General features: G+C 37.6%; 1 protein-coding gene across 1 annotated transcript; it reads right to left on the bottom strand.

The window, feature by feature from the left end:
* Positions 1–8789: 8789 nt before the first annotated feature.
* On the bottom strand, positions 8790–12815 carry LOC126966962 (uncharacterized). The gene is made up of 4 exons (XM_050811278.1): positions 12792–12815; positions 12221–12428; positions 10065–10234; positions 8790–8929 (listed from the first exon to the last, which is right to left on the bottom strand). Exons 1-4 carry the CDS (start codon positions 12813–12815, stop codon positions 8840–8842), a joined length of 492 nt encoding a protein of 163 aa, XP_050667235.1. The 3' UTR covers positions 8790–8839.
* Positions 12816–19770: the final 6955 nt, after the last annotated feature.

Raw genomic sequence — 19770 nt, 5'->3', positions numbered from 1 at the left:
TGTTTTGTTTCCGTTTCGCAGATACTTGTTACTGTGCTTGTTACAGCCATTTACGTTGTCTAACGAGGCTTACAGTTACTTCAACAAATAAAGTTCTGACACTTAACATTGATCCAACTAAATTCATACCCTTTTCGATAAATAAAACACTCATTGTTATGCGTGATAAATATTCATTAATAGTTCACTCTTGCTCATGACGTCCGTTTTGTTCTTGTAGTTAGTTACCTGTCGCATTAAGCTTAAAGTTATTGCTGTCATCTCTGGTCTGGCGCACCCCAGTATCAACTCGATCCATTTGACCGCGTGCAAAGCGGAGCAGTTCGAATTGTTAGGGACCTAGACGTTGCTTCATTGTCTGTCTTCTACCGAGTATATCACGCGAAGTGTTCCGAAGATCTCTTTCTCCTGATTCCTGCCGCCGAATGCCTACCTTCGCACGAAACGCCACGAATTAGTATATCATCCCCACCTGGATGTGTGGCGGTCCTCCACAGTGCGTTTTCAAGGAGCTTTCTTCCACGTACTACAAAGCTGGGGACTGAGCTTCCTTGTGCGCTGTTTCTGGTACTATACGACCTGGGTAACCTTTCCTTAAAGGCCAGCAACGCTCCTGTGATTCCTCTGGTGTAGTAAGAGAATGTGGGCGGCGGTGATCACTTAACACCAGGTTACCCGTACGCTCGTTTGTCCTCCTTTTCCATAAAAAAAGTTTTTTGCATATTGATTGGTGATTTGCAAATTTTAAGAAGTATATGTAACCACACGATACATATAAATAAATAAATTTCATTTCAGGGAGGGCAAGCGGAAAAGTGATTCACCCGATCCAAAGTAAAAGTTATTCCAGACTCCCATAGAATCAGCAATACCAGAGGTGAAGGGGTACGTTGAAGGCCGTATAAGGTACTTAGATAGGTGATAGGCCGACACTTGAAGGTCCCTAACGGCTGTTCCCAATATTCAGTCTATCTCAACAACATTTGAACAAGAAGTTCGCTCGAACTTTATTTATTTTTTATTTATTACATTATTTATTTATTAGATTACTATACACGAATACACTTACGCGTACATAAATAATCACGTTGTGAAATATTTTCAAGCCAATAAGCATAGTTTCAAGTTTGATTTGTTGCCCTGTGAAAGTTCCGTCGTTGGTGATAATTTGTTAAAGTGAAATTTTAATATTTTCTCAAAAATAAGCATTTAAGATATCTTTCATTGAGTACAATAATATTTAGATTACCCTCTTTTCAGAGTGTTTACAAAATTATTGCAGTGACAGACTAGTGAGTGAGCGGGTGTCAATCTAGAGTGTTTGCATTACATTGCGCTAAAGCGCAAACTAAACAATGCACTAAAGTGCATTGTTTAGTTTGACGTACATCGACGCTATCCAACTCCGTGAACAGACTGGCTGTGGTTTGAATTCTAGACATTTTTACAGTTTCTTTTGATTTTTGTGTAAAAAATTTTTTTTTTTCAAAATGTCTGAAAAATCGAAATGCGCTTGTTTCTCTCTAAACCTACTTCCTGGCGATTCTACTATGGCCTGTTCAAAATGCTGCCTGCTCTATCATGACAATTGTGTTTCCACAATAATTAAACTACCTATAAACAAAATTAATGTTTCAAAATGGGCATGCCCTTCATGTAAACCCAGAACTGGGAATGCAGATGCAACTCCAGTACGGGCTACTAAAGCAACTTTACAAGCTGAAACTTCGAACATCACAACGAGGAAGAAACCCTCAACAGGGGCGACACTTACTGTTGATCTGAAGGACAGTAGCCCCGTCACGTCTTCCCAAGTGCAACAAATTGTTCAGAATGCTATAGACGAACTCATGAAGCATTTAAATAGTACTTTGGCTGGCGTGAATAAGGAACTAAGATCTATTAAAGAGGAAATAGGGGAGATTAAGACTTCTATAAACTTCTTAAGTCATCAATACGATGATATGAAGAAGATGGTATTGACAAAATTGGATGTTGTTGATAAATTTAATAAATAAAATCAAGAGTTAAAAATTAACTTAAGAGAATTAGATTCGAAACTTAATATCTTGGAGCAGCAATCTCGATCATCTAATATCGAGGTGCAATGTGTACCCGAATTCAGAGGAGAGAATCTTGTTAACACAATCGTGAACTTAGGTAAGGTGATATCTTGTGAAGTTATTGACACCAATATACACAATGTAACACGTATCGCCAAAATGAACACATCAAATACACGACCTCGATCCATCGTTGTTCAGTTCGCTAGCCCACGACTCAGGGACACTTTTCTTGCCGCATCTATTAAGTACAACAAAAATAATCCCACCAATAAGTTGAATAGCAAACTTCTCGGTATTGGTGGCACTCAGGAGAACATATATGTTGTGAAACACCTGTCACCTGGAAACAAAGCTCTCTATGCTGCAGCGAGACTAAAAGCCAAAGAAAAGAACTACAAGTATGTTTGGGTCAGAAATGGCAAGATTTTCATGCGCAAATCAGACGATTCCGATTTTAAATATATAAAGAACCATGATGTGTTAAGCAAATTAGACTGAATTGTATAATTTAGTGGTAAGTAATTTAAAAGTATTAGCACACAAAAAATTAAATTCGATCAATTAAAAATTTATTACCAGAATGTACGAGGAGTTAAATCAAAATTAAATGAAATATACTGTAACTTAACAAACTGTGACTATGACACTGTTGTGTTATCCGAGACTTGGCTTAATGAGAGTGTCTATGATAGGGAAATATTTTGTGACCGTTATGTTCTTTATAGAAGGGATCGTTCAGTGACTTCATTTAATCGCAAAACTGAAGGTGGGGGAGTATTAATTGCCGTTTCAAATAAATTGAAGTCTAAGCGCATTGTTGATTATGAGAGCACATGTGAAGATGTTTTTGTTAAACTAAATATTTCGGTAAATAATAAAAATATTAATATTTGTCTGTGTGCCGTATATTTGCCATCACCACTGAAACCAAATGTACTTGGACACTTTATTGACAATGCTGGCAGGGTTTCAGAACTAGAAGATTACGTTATGGTGTTAGGAGACTTTAATCTAGGCACCCTACAGTGGTTTGATAATAATGGATCACTAATCGATTCCCCATCCCATATTTCGTGTAATATGCATATAAAGCTTTGGGACTTTATAATGGATAACGATTCAAAACAATAATCCACATCATCCTCCATTTGAATTTTCGATATCTTTTAAAAAAAACATAAATTTTTTGAAGGACAATAACGTAGAAAAATTAATCTTTTTTAAGGCTGATTATACTAACATTGCTATAGAATTAAACAAAATTAATTGGGAGAAAACTTTTCGTTCTTTGACAGTAGATGAGATGGTTTCTTCACTTTATAACCATATTTTACGAGGCAGTATCACCACGGCACCCCGCTCCACACTTAACGTGGACTTTTGCAATATCAGGGGAATTTACTCTAATTTAAACGCCGTCCACCACCACCTTGAGACGGCGCAGCCGGCCTTGTGTTTCCTTACTGAGACGCAGATATCTCGACCTGGCGATACGTCATATTTAACGTACCCCGGGTACAAAATTGAGCACAATTTTTTGCCTCATGCCGGGGTATGTGTGTACGTTAGGGAGGATATCTGTTGTCGCCGTCTCGGCAATTTTGAGAGTCCTGTCCACTCTCTGGCTCCGCGTAGATTTAGAGGACCACGTCCGCATCTATGCGTGTGTCTACAGGTCCCATAGTGGTAACGCAGAAACCGACCATCTCATGGGCTGCGTTCAAGCGGCAATTGACGACGTACTTGCACAGATCCCCTCCGCTGAAATCGTAGTCTTGGGTGATTTCAACGGGCACAATGCACAGTTCTATAGAGGAAATATAACCGTGCCTCCAGATTTTTTAAGCGGCAAATCGCCCGTGCAAAGTCAAAACACGTCGTCAAAATCGGCGAGCAGCTTTCCAGTTACCCGACCGGAACACGCAAGTTCTGGTCGTTGTCGAAAGCTGCTCTTGGTAACTTCAGCCAGCCGTCCATGCCGCCGTTGCACATGAGGAATGACACCCTGGCCCATACGGCAAAAGAGAAAGCCGATCTCTTGTGCACTCTTTTCGCCTCCAACTCGACTCTTGACGACAACGGAAAAACACTGCCGACCATCCCGCGGTGTCAGAGCTCTATGCCTGAAGTACAGTTCAGACAGAAAACTGTAAGGCGAGCTCTGTTTTCGTTGGACGTCAGGAAGTCGAGCGGGCCGGATGGCATTTCTCCAATCGTGCTTAGAACGTGTGCCCCTGAGTTGACGCCGGTGCTAACGCGTTTATTCCGGCACTCTTATTCTAAAGGCGTAGCCCCTGACTCATGGAAGTCTGCCCTTGTCCATCCGATCCAAAAAAAGGAGACAGTTCGGATCCGGCAAACTACAGGCCTATTGCTATTCCTACCTACCTCCCTGCTCTCCAAAATCATGGAGAGCATAATTAGCCGTCAGCTCTTGGTATACCTAGAGGGTCACCAGTTGATCAACGACCGACAATACGGGTTTCGCCATGGTCGGTCGGCAGGTGATCTTCTGGTATACCTGACACATAGATGGGCTGCGGCTATTGAAAGCAAGGGGGAAGGCCTAGCAGTTAGCCTGGATATAGCGAAGGCCTTTGATCGTGTATGGCATAAGGCGCTCCTCTCCAAACTTCCATTATTTGGGCTTCCCGAGAGCTTGTGCAAGTGGACCTCCAGCTTCCTCACTGGGCGTAGCATACAGGTCGTTGTCGACGGATATTGCTCGAACCCGAAGCCCGTGAATGCTGGAGTGCCCCAAGGCTGTGTGCTGTCTCCCACGCTGTTTCTTCTGCATATCAATGATATGTTGGACACCTCCAACATTCATTGCTATGCAGACGACCGCACTGGTGATGCCATATACACGGGCCATGCAGGTCTCTCTCGGGAAATCGTCGACCAGTGCCGGGAGAAACTTGTGTCTTCTATCGAGTCCTCTCTTGAGAAGGTCGTGGAATGGGGAAAATTCAACCTTGTCCAATTTGACCCCAGAAGACTCAAGTTTGCGCGTTTACCACTAAAATAACCCCATTTGTCGTATCACCGCTCTTAGACAACACTTCCCTCAAAGCCTCGCCTAGTATCGGAATACTGGGTCTCGAAATCTCGAGCGATTGCCAATTTCGTATCATCCTCACCATCTGGATGTATGGCGGTCCTCCACAGTGCGGTTTTCAAGGAGCTTTCTTCCACGTACTACAAAGCTGTGGAATGAGCTTCCTTGTGCGGTGTTTCAGGGACGATACGACGTGGGTACTTTCAAAAAAAGCGCGTACACCTTCCTTAAAGGCCGGCAACGCTCCTGTGATTCCTCTGGTGTTGCAAGAGATTGTGGGCGGCGGTGATCACTTAACAACAGGTGACCCGTACGCTCGTTTGTCCTCCTATTCCATAAAAAAAAAATGAGAGTAAAATTAATAAATATGTCCCAAAAATTATACCTAAAAGTGTGAAATATCTTCCTTGGTACTCGAATGCGCTTATCAAAAGACTAAGAGAAAAATATAAATTAAGAATGAAAATAAAAAAATATAATAATCCAATGGATGAAATTCAATACAAAATTTTGAAAAGGCGATGCGATATGTTAATACAAAATTGCTACAATTCATATATTTCCTTTGTCGAACCTCAAAATAAATGTAACCCAAAATATTTATGGAGTTATCTAAAAATGAAAAGGGGTGGTTTAAGTAACTATCCGGCAGAAATGTCTTACGGTCATGAAAGTTCAGATAAAAGTAATACTATTTCAAATTTATTTGCTTCACATTTCTCATCAGTTTATACAAGGCCTTCACTAAAACGTCTGAACGATGAAAATGTTATACGTGAGAGCAATAACGTTCTGCGTACTGTACATATCACTCACAACCAAATCGAAAAAGCTGTAATACGACTAGATAAAGCGAAGGGTGCGGGCCCAGATGGTATTCCACCTGTATTTTTGATCAAATTAACTGCTGAACTGTTCTACTGAGCTGTTCCTTTAGAAATAATATTTAATACGTCTATTCAAAACGGGATCTTTCCAAAGGTTTGGAAAGAAACAAAGATAGTACCCGTTTATAAGGATGGAGACAAATCCTTGGTTTTGAATTATAGACCCATATATATATATTTTTATATATAGCTATATATATAGCTATTTTATCTATCTTAGCTAAAATATTTGAATCTTTTATTTGTGAAAAACTCATGTGGCAATTATCGCAATTAATTGATACTCGGCAACATGGTTTCATTAAAAACAAATCGACAGCAACAAATCTTGTTGAGTATACAGAAGAAATTGTGGAAGCAGTCGATGGTAAAGCATAAATTGATACCGTATACACCTACTTCAGCAGGGCTTTCGACACCGTCAATCAAGAAATTTTAATATACAAATTGCAGAAGTATGGAGTGTCGGATCCCTTGTGGAGTTGGTTTCGCTCATATCTCTGCAATAGGCAACTAAGAGTGGTTATCAATGGGTATACTTTGGAATCATACATAGCGACCTCAGGAATCCCACAGGGATCGCATCTCGGACCGCACCTCTTTAATGTGTTATTAATGATATCTCTGTATCTTGCGTTTGGTCATGGAGTTCTTAAAAATATTAAAACATATGAAGAACGACTATCATATTTCCACATGAACTCCCTAGAAGAACAAAGAAATTATTTGGACATAGTATTTCTAAAAAAAATATGCACTGGCCTAATTAATTGTCCCGACTTGCTCAGCAAAGTTAGATTTCATATACCAAATAGAATTCCAAGATCATGTCAGTGGCAAATCTTATTTTCATTACCAAATTGTCGCACTAATCTAAGAAAATTCTGCCCATTGTCACGAATGTATACCATGTATGAATGTATACCAATGGATTCCTTAGATATTTTCGCTTCCTCAAACTTTCAGAAAATTATTCTTCAAAGAGATATCTTTAATAATATTACCCAAACAGGATCTTGAATCTATGCTTACTAATTTTTCTACTATTTTATGTATGTAATAAAAATATAAGTGTGTTGTTATCTTAATTAAGTAAAATTCTGTGCATGCTGTGATTTCCTGTAAGTGATAAGACACTTAGCATTAATTTAATTGTATTGTTTTTATTTTTGTATTAGTGTACTTGTTGTTGGAAATCCTAATAAATAAATAAAAAAAAATAAAAATTTTTGAACTACCAACAGAATTACATGTGATACATTAACATTAAACAAGTCTTAGGTGCTCGGGATCTTAATATCTATGTGACATCTACCACTTTTTTTCCAGGAGGAGGAAAATACAGTTACGTACTGAAGACCCCGAAGCGGGGCCCATATGTCGGGCTCGGGTGTAAGCACCTCCTACCGACTAAAAACATCCTTTGTGCTGATAGCCCTAAAGTCTTTTACAGCGAAGCCGGGCGGGGGCCATGGAGGCAGACATCTACCGGTGCAGAATCGAGTGTCTTAATTCTAAGAAAACTAAAATATTACTACTACTTTTATAAGGGTTATCTATGCTCTATTAGATAACGTTTCAAGGTGTTAACTCAACCAAACGTCAAAATTTTGCAAAATAAACATCTCCCAACAATTGACGTTCTATATTGTTACGAGAATAAGCATCGTAAAATTTACCTAAATCGGAACGTATCTTCATCAAAATCGTAACTGAACTGAATGTGTTACAAGAATACGAAATTTAACTTTGTAACATATTGTCGCTTCGATCCTATTCTCGTTTTTGTTACGAGTATAGGCCTACTGTGCGACGCGAAAAGTTTCTAGCGAATAGGGGAATTTCATATTATGTCAGAATGTGTAGTGATAAGAATCTGCTACTGGTATTGTACCTCAACATCTCCTTTAAGCACTTCCCGTGATATGCGATAGAAGATCTAGAGAGACACCAAATCATTTAGCAACACCAAAGAATCAAGCATATCGGAGATGACTAATTAGCTTATTTTCATCTTAAAGAATTTGTGGTCGTGAGTTTCTTGCCACTTCTGCCATATTCAAGCTCAAGCTATGTTGTATTGTTGTGTTGTTGTATTGAGATTTTAATACACACACACACTCACACCTGTTCCCCGCCGGGGTAGGCAGAGACATCAGCACGCCTCTTGCTTCTATCCTTACAAACCTCACGCGCTTAATCTACATTCATTATTACTCTTTTCATACATGCTCGTCAGTTCCGGGAGCTTCGGATCTTTCCTTTTTTCAAAACGTCCCTAATTTGGTCGTCGAATGTTCTACGAGGTCTCCAGCGACCGACTTGCCCACACATACTTGCCTTATATATTTGACTAGCTGACCCGGCAAACGTTGTTTTGCCATATAAAGTATAATTCACGCGATAGTTTTATAAGTAACAAAATATTGCCTATATTATAGCCTGTACATCATTTTGTTCTATTGTCAATAGTTTTTGCAGCGCACGCAAAAATAGGTTTTCGATTTTACACCTTGTGTTACAAAATAGCAATTTTATTACGGATCCCTAATTTTGAAAAAAAAACATAGCCTATAGCCTTCCTCGATAAATGGACTACCCAACACTGAAAGAATCATTCAAATCGGACCAGTAGTACCAGAGATTAGCGCGTTCAAACAAACAAACAAACACTGCAGCTTTATAATATTAGTATAGATTCGTCATTCTTTCATATAGACGACTTTGATCCACCTTTTTTGAAGTTGGTTAGTAAATATGCGATGAAAACAAAATGAAGAAATGTAAAAATTTTAATATTTATTAATTGCATACATAAAAAAGTAATTTTATTTTAGAGTCCTCACGTTGAACGTAAGGCAGCATGTTTGATTCTTATTTTCTTCGTTCCACAGCATCAGTTGTATCGGGAATTTGCCCTGAAACACGATGTTACTTTGATAAGTTACAAGTTATTATAACTTTGTAGTCATATGTATCATTTTGTTATGTTTTCAAAGTGACAACCCTCACTTGTAGGATTAATACACAAATAAAAATTGAAAACCAAATCTTATGAACCTCTGCCAACCGAGCTAACCATCCGAGTGACGTATCGTCTTAAAATCTTGTATGCTTTGTTCAACTGGCAGGTTGTGGCTTCATCTACAGCATCTACTTTACAGTTGATAACCTGCTCAACCCCAAAATTTGCATATTAAGAAATTGGCTTGAGATGTCGCTCTTGTAAATCTAAACAATTTGTAAGTTTTCTAACTTAATGTTTTTAAAGTGCTAACCCTCACTTCTAGGGTTAATACACAAATTAAATTTGAAAACAAAATTTTATAAACGATGCGGGACTTGAACCAACCCATGTATCAACATCAGCCGGAAGACGTCCACTGCTGGACAAAGGCCTCCCCCAGAGATTTCCTACGTCCAACGTATTCCGTCGATCTTGACCAGATCGTGGGGCCTACCAACACTGCGTCTTGCGGTATGTGGTCGCTATATACCTTCACTTCAATTCACGCACACTAAAACAAAGTGTCAAACAAATCGCGAAGTACCTTGCAACGCACACTAAAGTATTATTTGTTTGTCTAACAGCAAGAGACTCTATGTAGACGTATTTATTATTTAAAGTACTGGTGTACTGGTTTTTATGGAATAGGAGGACAAACGAGCGTACGGGTCACCTGTTCTTAAGTGATCACCGCCGCCCACAATCTCTTGCAACACCAAAGGAATCACATGAGCGTTGCCGGCCTTTAAGGAAGGTGTACGCGCTTTTTTTGAAGGTACCCATGTCGCATCGTCCCGGAAACACCGCACAAGGAAGTTCATTCCACAGCTTTGTAGTACGTGGAAGAAAGCTCCTTGTAAACCGCACTGTGGAGGACCGCCACACATCCAGATGGTGGGGATGATGTCCTAACTTGTGGCGTGTCGTGCGAAAGTGGAATTTTATTCTCATAATCTTGATTATTTCCAGCTCTGTTAATTCCAACTAAACATCGTATGTCTGAGTTCGTTCTGCTATGACTAATTTTAAAAATGATTTATATTTACCCGACTTCTCTTGGATATTGTAAATGCTGTAGCTAAGGTTTGCCGCTCATCCTGAAGCGGACACTTAACAATATCACAAGCATTTGTCGCCGGTATTACTGTTGTGTTGAAGGTGCCATCTTTCTTACTGTCACTTGACACTGACAGTTGCAGTTTCTCGGCGGTGAACTCTGTAAAAATCATTTCAATGTGATTATATTAAGATAGATATATGTTAAATTAAACTCCCAGTAATATAGTGTTTATTTCTTATATCATTGTCGACGCCAGATTTCCTATCGTCGACTGGATTAAATTAAATTTTATTATTATATCGAGCCATAGACCTAAACCCATTAAATAACTCAAATATTACTTCGTTTACCTAATCTGTCAATCATACTTCATCCTTCATCTAACTGTCAAATACAACCTTCAATCATTCACTCTATTCTACTTCAACTGCACACGACACCTGAACTAGACAAGAAACTATAATTATATCTAATCCTGTTAAGACAGATGACATATACATCTTTAAGAAGATATCAATCTTTCTTTTGTTAATCGCGAACAATATTATTTATACGTCCAGAATATAGACTACGACATCTGTGAAAACGTCGAAAACAACTGAGTTTAGAGTTAACCTCTGTTTTGAGCAATGCAAGCACACTTACACAAAGTGTCATGTACAAATCCTGAGTGTAAGACGTAGCTTATCACGCACATTAAAGTATTAAGCCTGGCCTGTTTTTATTGGTTGTGTGAAGCAAGAGACTATCTAGACGTAAAAGTTATCTGAGGCTTATTAGCTCGGATGCTACAAATTGCTATCGACCAATAATTGTTTGTAACGTGGTATGAAAACGTAACCGCTCCTCGGTTGTATAAATTTCGGTTATAATTAACGTTTTGTGGGAATCCAGGCTTAATGAAAGCATGTAAAAATATTTTACTTCTCACTATAGTTTGCCATATTTTTTTATGTAATAGGAGAACAAATGAGCGTACGTGTCACTTGGTGATAGGTGATCACCGCCACCCACATTATCTTGCAACACCAGAGAAATCACAGGAGCATTGCCGGCCTTTAAGGAAGGTGTAACCGCTTTTTTGGAAAGTATCCATGTCGTATCATCCCGGAAACACCGCACACGGAAGCTCATTCCACAGCTTTGTAGTACGTGGTAGAAAGGTCCTTGAAAACCGCACTATGGAGGACACACATCCAGATGGTGGGGATGATATCCTAATTTCAGACATGGCTATAGTGGATTTCGTACCTGTCGAACTCTTATACTTAAAAAGAAAGCATATGATAAAGCTGACGACATTTGGAATAACCAATGGGCTGATACCTGGAAATGAGGTAAGCTTAGAAAGCCTTTCCTGCATTTATTTTCCTAATTCTTGAGTAACAGATAATTTTTAATCACGATACGACCACCTTAGGACGGTATAATAATACATACCTATATAGTTCAGAAACAACGCTTTCTCACAAACTAAGTAGTAAATTCGGTTCACTCATTTTGGACATACATGACAAAGACATACATACATAAATGAATAGATACCTGTTTTAAGGCCTAGGCCGCATGTCAGTGCCGCTATTAGTCGAGAGTTTGTCGGCGCTTTAAAAATACGCTTTGTCCACTGATGATCCATTGAAAAAATCCATAAATGGATCTTTTTCCACTTTTACTCGTATGTCCACATTGATCCATTAATCAAGACTTTTGTATATAGTGGATTTTTATGCAGAATGAGTGTAAAAAAATCCATTATTAGGATTTAATACACCGAGTGATTAAAAAAATAAATTTTTAGTATAATGTTTATATACAGTCGCGTATATATGATATAATTGAATATTAAAATAAAATTACAATTACAAAATTATACATGTTGGTTTGCATGTAAAAGAAATAAAATTGATTATTTTTTTAAGTCAATCTAAAATCCTGAGATAATGTTTGCCATATCTTCGTGACTGTAAATATGTATACGAAAAACCTTAGATAATTTATATGTCTATATAGAACCTCTTTCTGTTAGGCAAAGCATGACAACAGGCCAGGAAAAACACACCACCACGTCTTCACTTTAGTACTCTATTTACGTGGTGTCAATTATTATGAAATGTTTTGTTTAAACATAAACATGATACTTACTGGGGGTAAAGTCCACCTTGATCTGATAGGGCTTGTTCCGCCGCAGCAGGCAGAAGGCGGGGCCGTCGGGACACGGCTCCAGGTCTACATTGTGGACCAGACACTGGCTGCTGTCCACTGCAAGTTGTATTATGTGAAGTAATTCTATCTTTAGCCGAAGAAATCTTAAAAAAAAAACAGTGGGAGGCGTCTTTGCACAGAATGCCGGCTAGATTATGGTGGACACAACGGCGCCTATTTCTGTCGTGAAGCAATAATGTGTTACCATTATTGTGTTTCGGTCTGAAGGACGCCGTAGCTATTGAAATTACTGGGCAAATGAGACGGTGACGAGCGATTGTAATACGGCTCAGAATTTTGGGGTTTTTCTAGAATCCTGAGCACTGGCACTGCATGATAATGCGCAGGTTATATCAATGACAATCAGCTGAACGTTCTGCTCGCCTCGTCCCTTATTGTCATAAATAAATCTAATTGTCTTTAAGCTTCCGCTAAGTCATAAAGGTGATTTTTTTTTAAATTAATTCCTTCAGAACAAAACATATAGATGTTAGTCAAGATTAACCATTACCACCAAAACCACTGATGATGCCATTCTAAGAGTTACCATTTAAAATGGTTGGATAACCATGTTCTACAAAAATAGTCCCAGGCTTATCCATAAGATAATCTGCAAATGAGAAATAACTGCAGAGGTGTTTTATTGGTAACACTTTTTAATCTATTTAGAGACAATATCCGAACATAAGTTGAGACACTTATAAAACTATTGTGTATTTTATGGAGCCAACTAGGATTAGTAACCGGCAATTCAGTGTTTTCGTATTGTGGATAATGATATCCAATCATTAGCTTATCAATTCTCTCAATTTTATAGGACAACTTCATCATCAGTCGGAAGACGTCCACTGCTGGACAAAGGCCTCTCCCAAAGATCTCCAAGACGACCGGTCCTGCGCTGTCCTGGTCCAACGTATCCCGGGGATCTTGACCAGATCATCAGTCCATCTTGTGGGGGGCCTACCGACACTACGTCTTCCGATACGTGGTCGCCATTCGAGGAATTTTCTGCCCCACCGGCCATCTGTCCGTCGAACTATGTGCCTTGCCCGCTACTACTTCAGTTTCGCAGTCAGTCGGTGACTTTGGTTCTCCTGCGGATCTCCTCATTCCTGATTCGATCTCGCAGGGAAAATCCGAGCCTCTCCATTGCCCTCTGAGCGACAATGAGCTTCCTCATAAGGCTCATAGTTATCGACCACGTCTGCGTAGCGTAAGTCATCTCTAGCAACATACATTGGTTGAAAACCTTCGTCTTCAGAAAGACTGTTGAGGTGTTATTAGATCTTGTAGTTTTCTCAAAGTTAACGCTTTTAAAGGAATCCAAGAAGTGTGCTTCTGCCACTGAGCTAGTTAGAAAAGCACACTTGTTAGATAAACAATGTAACTATCTAAAATAATTTGCCCATATTTTCTAGTTTTCAATATTTTAATCCAAATTCTATAGTCATAATATAATGTTATGCTTAAGTAAAATAATGATGCTATCAGACCCAAATAATATATTTCATTGAAATTTTACTAGAGTGATGTCAGACAAGACCTTCTTTAACGCAAGCAATGGACTTGTATAAGCTTGGGCATAAAATTCGGTGTTTAAATTATTTCTCTATTATTGATTTATATTTTATGTTTAACATCATTTTTCTTTTATAGTAAAAATAAATTTTTACACTAATTCCACCAGAATTGAATTACTTACGTAATTTGTTGATAAATCCAGAAGAAAATTTATAAATACTGACTTTACGTTTCGTTCACATATTAAACGTCACTGGATTTTGTAAAAACGCAAAATAAACATTTAACTCCCCGATTCAACTTGATAATTTTAACTTAATGAAAAGTAAAATCAAATAAGTTACTCAAAATGGTTTCCGTTGCCACCAATGCATAAGTTCATATGTCTAAATGACCTTACTGCAATTGATATTAAGATAGGATTTAGCCTCTATAGAGTAGAAGAATAAGTTTGAATAGGAAAGGAGTTTCTTCCGTATAAAAATAATAAAACAATAAATTTGGTATTTCCTTCATTTTCAGTTATACATTTCTTTGCAAAGATTGATCCTTATCAGCACCAGAGTCCAATAATACAGGGGTATTTTTTTTTGAAAAATCATTCGGGTCGATTTCTGTCAAAAGATCAATAAATTTTAAAAACGAAATATGCAGTTATTGGTTTCGTATAAATCGAGGGCAGGACTTCTTTTACGACTTTCCTCTAAGTCTCGCAGTTTCTGACTTGGCCATCACCGTCCTTCTCAAAAAACCACCTGCATACTCTTAGCTTGAGAGTATTTATAGCAGCCGTTTCCATTCCATCGCTTAGATTGACGTTCCAAGTTTAATATATTAATCCATTTTGTACGTTTTATTGATAGTTTTGATGATAACTTTCTTCAAACCATATACGCAATGACGGTACATGCATAAGTATTTATCAAAATCAAATCAAAACAAATCAAAACCGCTTTATTCATGTAGGGCAAGGAAATGACACTTTTTAATTTCAAATGTTTCTTTTCTTTTTACATTTACCACCACTTTGAAAAAAGTGAGCTTTAATGAGAAATAGTGGCAAGAAACTTATTGCCACTCTTTTTAATAAATATTAACAGCTTCATCGTCTTAGAAATCATTTCAATTACAATATATATAAGGTGATGATATATCATTATCAAATCTTAAAACAATCTTTAAAAATGAAAATGAAAGTAAAAATGTTTTTTATGTATTTAAAGTACAAACACGTGTGTCTATAGATGTGGACTTGTAATTAATGATTGAAATATTGAAATTCAAATTCAGGATCGATAGACGAAAAGCAAAAAGTATAATAATATGTTTAAATATAAATTATCGAATACTGGATGCATTTTTTGTGTAATTAGTTTGTTAATCAGCTTGAATTCATTGTTTGTGTAAGGATGCTTCGTAAACACGATGGTCAACAAATACAATGGTGTACGCGGGTGACACTGAAAGTTTTTAGAACTGGCCAGTTAGAAACATTGCTAATGAAAACTTTTTTTGAATTTCAATTTTAGAACTCTTTGGTAACCTAATGTAGTATATTGCATTCATTTGTCATTTGTTTTTGTGAATTGGCGGCAAATCTGAAACACTTGTTACACGTGAAAATGAACCAAACGCGAGAAAATTTCCGTCAATGATTTATTATGACTTTCGGTGCGGGCTTACTCAACAACAAAGCTATGATTGGCTACGATTAGCATTTCTTAATGAAGCCTCATCTCGTGCCACTATTTATAATTGGTTTAACGACTTTAAGTATGGACGAAGCAATCTCAATTATGATCCGCGTGAGGGACGTCCTTACATATTACACGAACCTTAGGCGTCAGGAAGCTTTGTACCAGATGGATTCCCCATACTTTAACCGACGACCAGACACCTTCGCAAGGACTGGTGTCGACAAATGTTAGATAAGTTCAACGGCGGTGACTCAAAGCTGTATTTGACATCGTCACAGGTGATGAAAGCTGGATATATTGCTACAAACCCGAAAACCAAAAGACAGCTCTGTGGGTGTTTCCTTTCGAGGATCACCACTAAGGTAAAGAAATGAAGAAGTCAAGGAAAAAAGATGATTGCCTCATTATTTCGCGACAGTTGTGCTAGAAGATGGAAGGACAGTTACTGCAGACTGGTATGTCAATCGCTGTTACCTGTTGTCTTGGAAAAAATTCGACAGCAGCGCCCTCGAAGCAGGATCCTCCTTCACCACGACAATGCTTCAGCGCACTCCGCAAAACGGACAGTTGAATATTTGACTGTGGCAGGTGTAGAGATAATGAGTCATCCGCCATACAGTTCTGACTCGGCGCCATGCGACTTTTATTTATTCCCAAGAACTAAAGATAAAATTCGAGGTGTTCGCTACAGAGCCCTGAAGATGCGGTGAAAGCGTACGAAAATGCCATGGAAAGACTCCTAAGGAAGAATGTGCCCACTGCTTTTCTCTGTGGTTACATCGAATGCGACAATGTGAAGTGAGGAACGGAGATTACTTCGAAAAACAATAAATGTATTGGCAACTTTCTACATTAAGCCGTTTTTTATTTTCTAAACATTTTCAGTGTTACCTACCTAGGTACACTAACTCGGTTCTTTAAAGGTCGGAGTGGATTTACAAATAATGATTCCCCATATCTAAGAGTAAAATTAAATGATGACGTCATACTAGTTACACATGGGGTGACCAATGACCATCAACTAACACGCGAAGCCACTGCCGTGTTGATGACAGAAATGTTGATAGTACGAGATTTACTGGACACCAATGACCCCTTAGGTTATCTGTGTAACCGTTCCTTTGTTTATAAAATTGATAATATTATTATTGTGTTTATACTTTATTAATTTAACGAATATCAATATTTTAAACAATTTAATCAATTCGTACATGAAATGCAACGATAAGTTGTTTATAAAGGGGAATGCCCATACGCCGCCTAGGTTTTTCTCGTGCGGCAAAATGAAAACAATTTAGAAATAATTTGCTAAATTCTCGCCATTTGGCCATTTGAATCAAAGTTTTGAACCGGTGATTCATTTTAAAATAAAATAAACATAATATAGCTATTCTGTAAATGGTGGTGACGAAAATAAGGCCATAATTTTTTTAGTTAGATTATAATATAGGTACTATTGACATTTATTGAATTGAATAGATATTTTTGTGTTTGAATCGATTTAGGCAAGATTACATACTCTGAAACTAGTCTAGTAAAAGTCTTTTTTAGGTGATCGAAACTAAAAAAAAATCTTAATGTTTATCCTTATAAACGCTTATTCCGCATTATGTGGAGTCGGCACCCTAATTGAGACTCTCAAATTACAATATTATGATATTTCGCATAATCCGCTCAGTGCTAATCTGATCACAAACTGTAAAAATTTACCCTCGATTAGATAGTGTCGAAGATTTATTTTTGTTTTATATTTTTAGTAGGATGAAAAAAAATATCGTCTTCAATCGATTCTTCGATCGATTTTAGACCGCCATCTCTACTACCTGGCTACATAACATGACTGACATACATGTCTACCATCGCTGCCGCCCGGCTGCTAGCGCCATTACAGTTTGTTATTGTTGATGTTGTGTCGATTGGATTTTTACTCAAATGCCACTCAAACTACATAATTATTCGTCCGTCTCTTATAGGCTGCAAGTCCTAAGTCATCTTTTAAAATACGCGACATGGCTCTTCTTCTAGGTGCTATCTTCATTTTCCGAGATAAAATGTTTTGCTTTAGGACAGGATTTCTTCGAATTCTTTCCCTTACAGCTTTGACCACTTTTTTCGTACGAATACTACGACGACGGCCAGATCTTTGTCTGTCATAAACAGAGTAGGTCTCATTCTACCATTTAATAGCCCAAACATTTAACCACGCATATGGAGAGTTTTAAAAATTGCATTAGGCTCCATATCTACCTTGTGTAATGCAATCACAGCGATTTGGTTCTCTTTATCACCCAACTACATTTTAATATCGCGAAATATTCTACAATGTTTTCGAAAGAAAAGGATACGCTATGGATATTGACTAAGACAGTCATAATAATAATTCAAATATTTTTATTCAAAATAGGATGTGATATCACTTATTGAAAGTCCAAAACTACCACCTATTCCAAAAAGCATGCCTCAGACCTAAGAAGAAAGGGCACAACAATCTCAGCGGGCTTCTTTTTTTTTGATACGGTTACAAAGTATAATCGTACAATTAAACTTATTATTTAATATCCTGAGGGCGGTCGCTGCATTCCCTATCTGTGGTATCATTAAGAAATGTTATAGTAACCTTTACAACACAAACGTTTCTTAACAATTCTTTTAAATATTGTAATACATCTGTTTTGAACTTTTCTGGCAACTGTTGTAAAATAATATACATCGCCCCACAAATTACTTACTAACTCGACTTAGCCGAGAAGTAGGCATTATAAATATATGTCTGTTCCAGATGTTATAATTATGGTTATGACAGTTTCTAGCAAATTCACTTATGTGCCTATGTACATACATTACATTATCAAGAATATATTGAGAAGCAACAGTCAAGATGTCAATTTCTTTGAATTTTGCTCTCAATGATTCTCTAGGACCTAGGTTATAAATAGCGCCAATAGCCCTCTTCTGCAGCACAAATATTGTATTAATTTCGGCAGCGTTGCCCCATAGCATACCATAGGACATAATACTATAGAAAAAACTAAAGTATACTAGTCGCGCCGTATCTATGTCAGTTAATTGTCTAATCTTTTTAACCGCGTATGCTGCAGAACTAAGTCTGTTCTCCAATCCTTCAATACCTGTAGGTATTGTCGCCATAGGGGAACCAGAATTCATCAAAACTTCCTTCTGTATGAGGCTTCTTCTGAGGCATAAATACTCTTAAAAAATTTATAACCATTAATAGAAAGTGTATCAGTTGATAGTTTGTTTATTGAAATTAAATAAGTAAACATTTATTTTTATTATTACGGGACTTCTCTCACTTATTTTTTAAATATTTTTAGTCAATATGGGATTCGTACCCGTGCCGCTAGGCCTATGCTTTAGCGCACTAAGCATCTAATTGACATGATCCATAAGTGAGTGTTGAACAAACATACCAATATTTATGGACAAAATAAAGGATGATATGGATAAGATAACGTATAAATCTTAGGAGCATTTATTAATGGCTAAAACGTATCCGGGCCCTGGGTATGCTAACATAACGCAACCTAGAATTCGCGTGCCATTAATAGGTAAATAATATCTGGACGACCGGGCCTTGCTCGGATTTTTAAGAATGTACAAAACTTGAACAAAAAGAAAAACGAATTCCTATTAGTTTTTCTTTTTGGATTCGAACCGGGGCTTAAGCTTTCCGCATCACGGAATGTCCCAACTGAGCTATTATAGTCTTGTATATAATGGCGAAATTTACCTTTGTATTCTAATGTTATTGTAGCAGTTTCTCATTCAAACACGGATAACATTTTTTAAATTGAAACCTAGATCGATTTCTCGCCCCTGAAACTACCTGTATATTAAATTTCATTAAAATCGTTGGAGCCGTTTCCGAGATTCAGATTATGTATTATATACAAGAATAGCTCGTTTAAAGGTATAACATAGATATGTTGTATAATATAGATATATTGATTTTATGGTATGTTGTAAGGCAATGCACTTAATTGCCTAGTACTAATGTCGTTGTAACAAAAAGTTCCAATGACATTCATTACTTCACAGTGACTTATGTAACAATTGTAATATTTCAGCGCCAGACAGCGTATGCACCGTCAGTGAAGTAAGACTAACACCATGCCCCAACCCCAAACGGTGTAAGATGACCGCCGGGACCCAGTCCTCCATCTCATTTGATTACACTCCGAGTAAGTTAACATTCACACCTATTTATTGCTCAGAGTTTTTATTTTATTTGAAAAACTTACAGTGGTGACA

The sequence above is a fragment of the Leptidea sinapis genome, chromosome 11 (genome assembly GCF_905404315.1).
Source record: "Leptidea sinapis chromosome 11, ilLepSina1.1, whole genome shotgun sequence".
NCBI lineage: Eukaryota > Metazoa > Arthropoda > Insecta > Lepidoptera > Pieridae > Leptidea > Leptidea sinapis.
This window is presented reverse-complemented; position numbering and strand designations above follow the sequence as displayed.

Bases quoted from the DNA above. Each gene is read 5' to 3' on its own strand.
- LOC126966962 (XM_050811278.1), bottom strand. From the start codon at position 12,815: ATGGCATCATCAGTGGTTTTGGTG. The intron at 12,429-12,791 runs GTAATGGTTAAT...ACCATAATCTAG, and splicing joins CATCATCAGTGGTTTTGGTG to CCGGCATTCTGTGCAAAGAC. The intron at 10,235-12,220 runs GTAAGTATCATG...TGATTTTTACAG, and splicing joins CAAGGTGGACTTTACCCCCA to AGTTCACCGCCGAGAAACTG.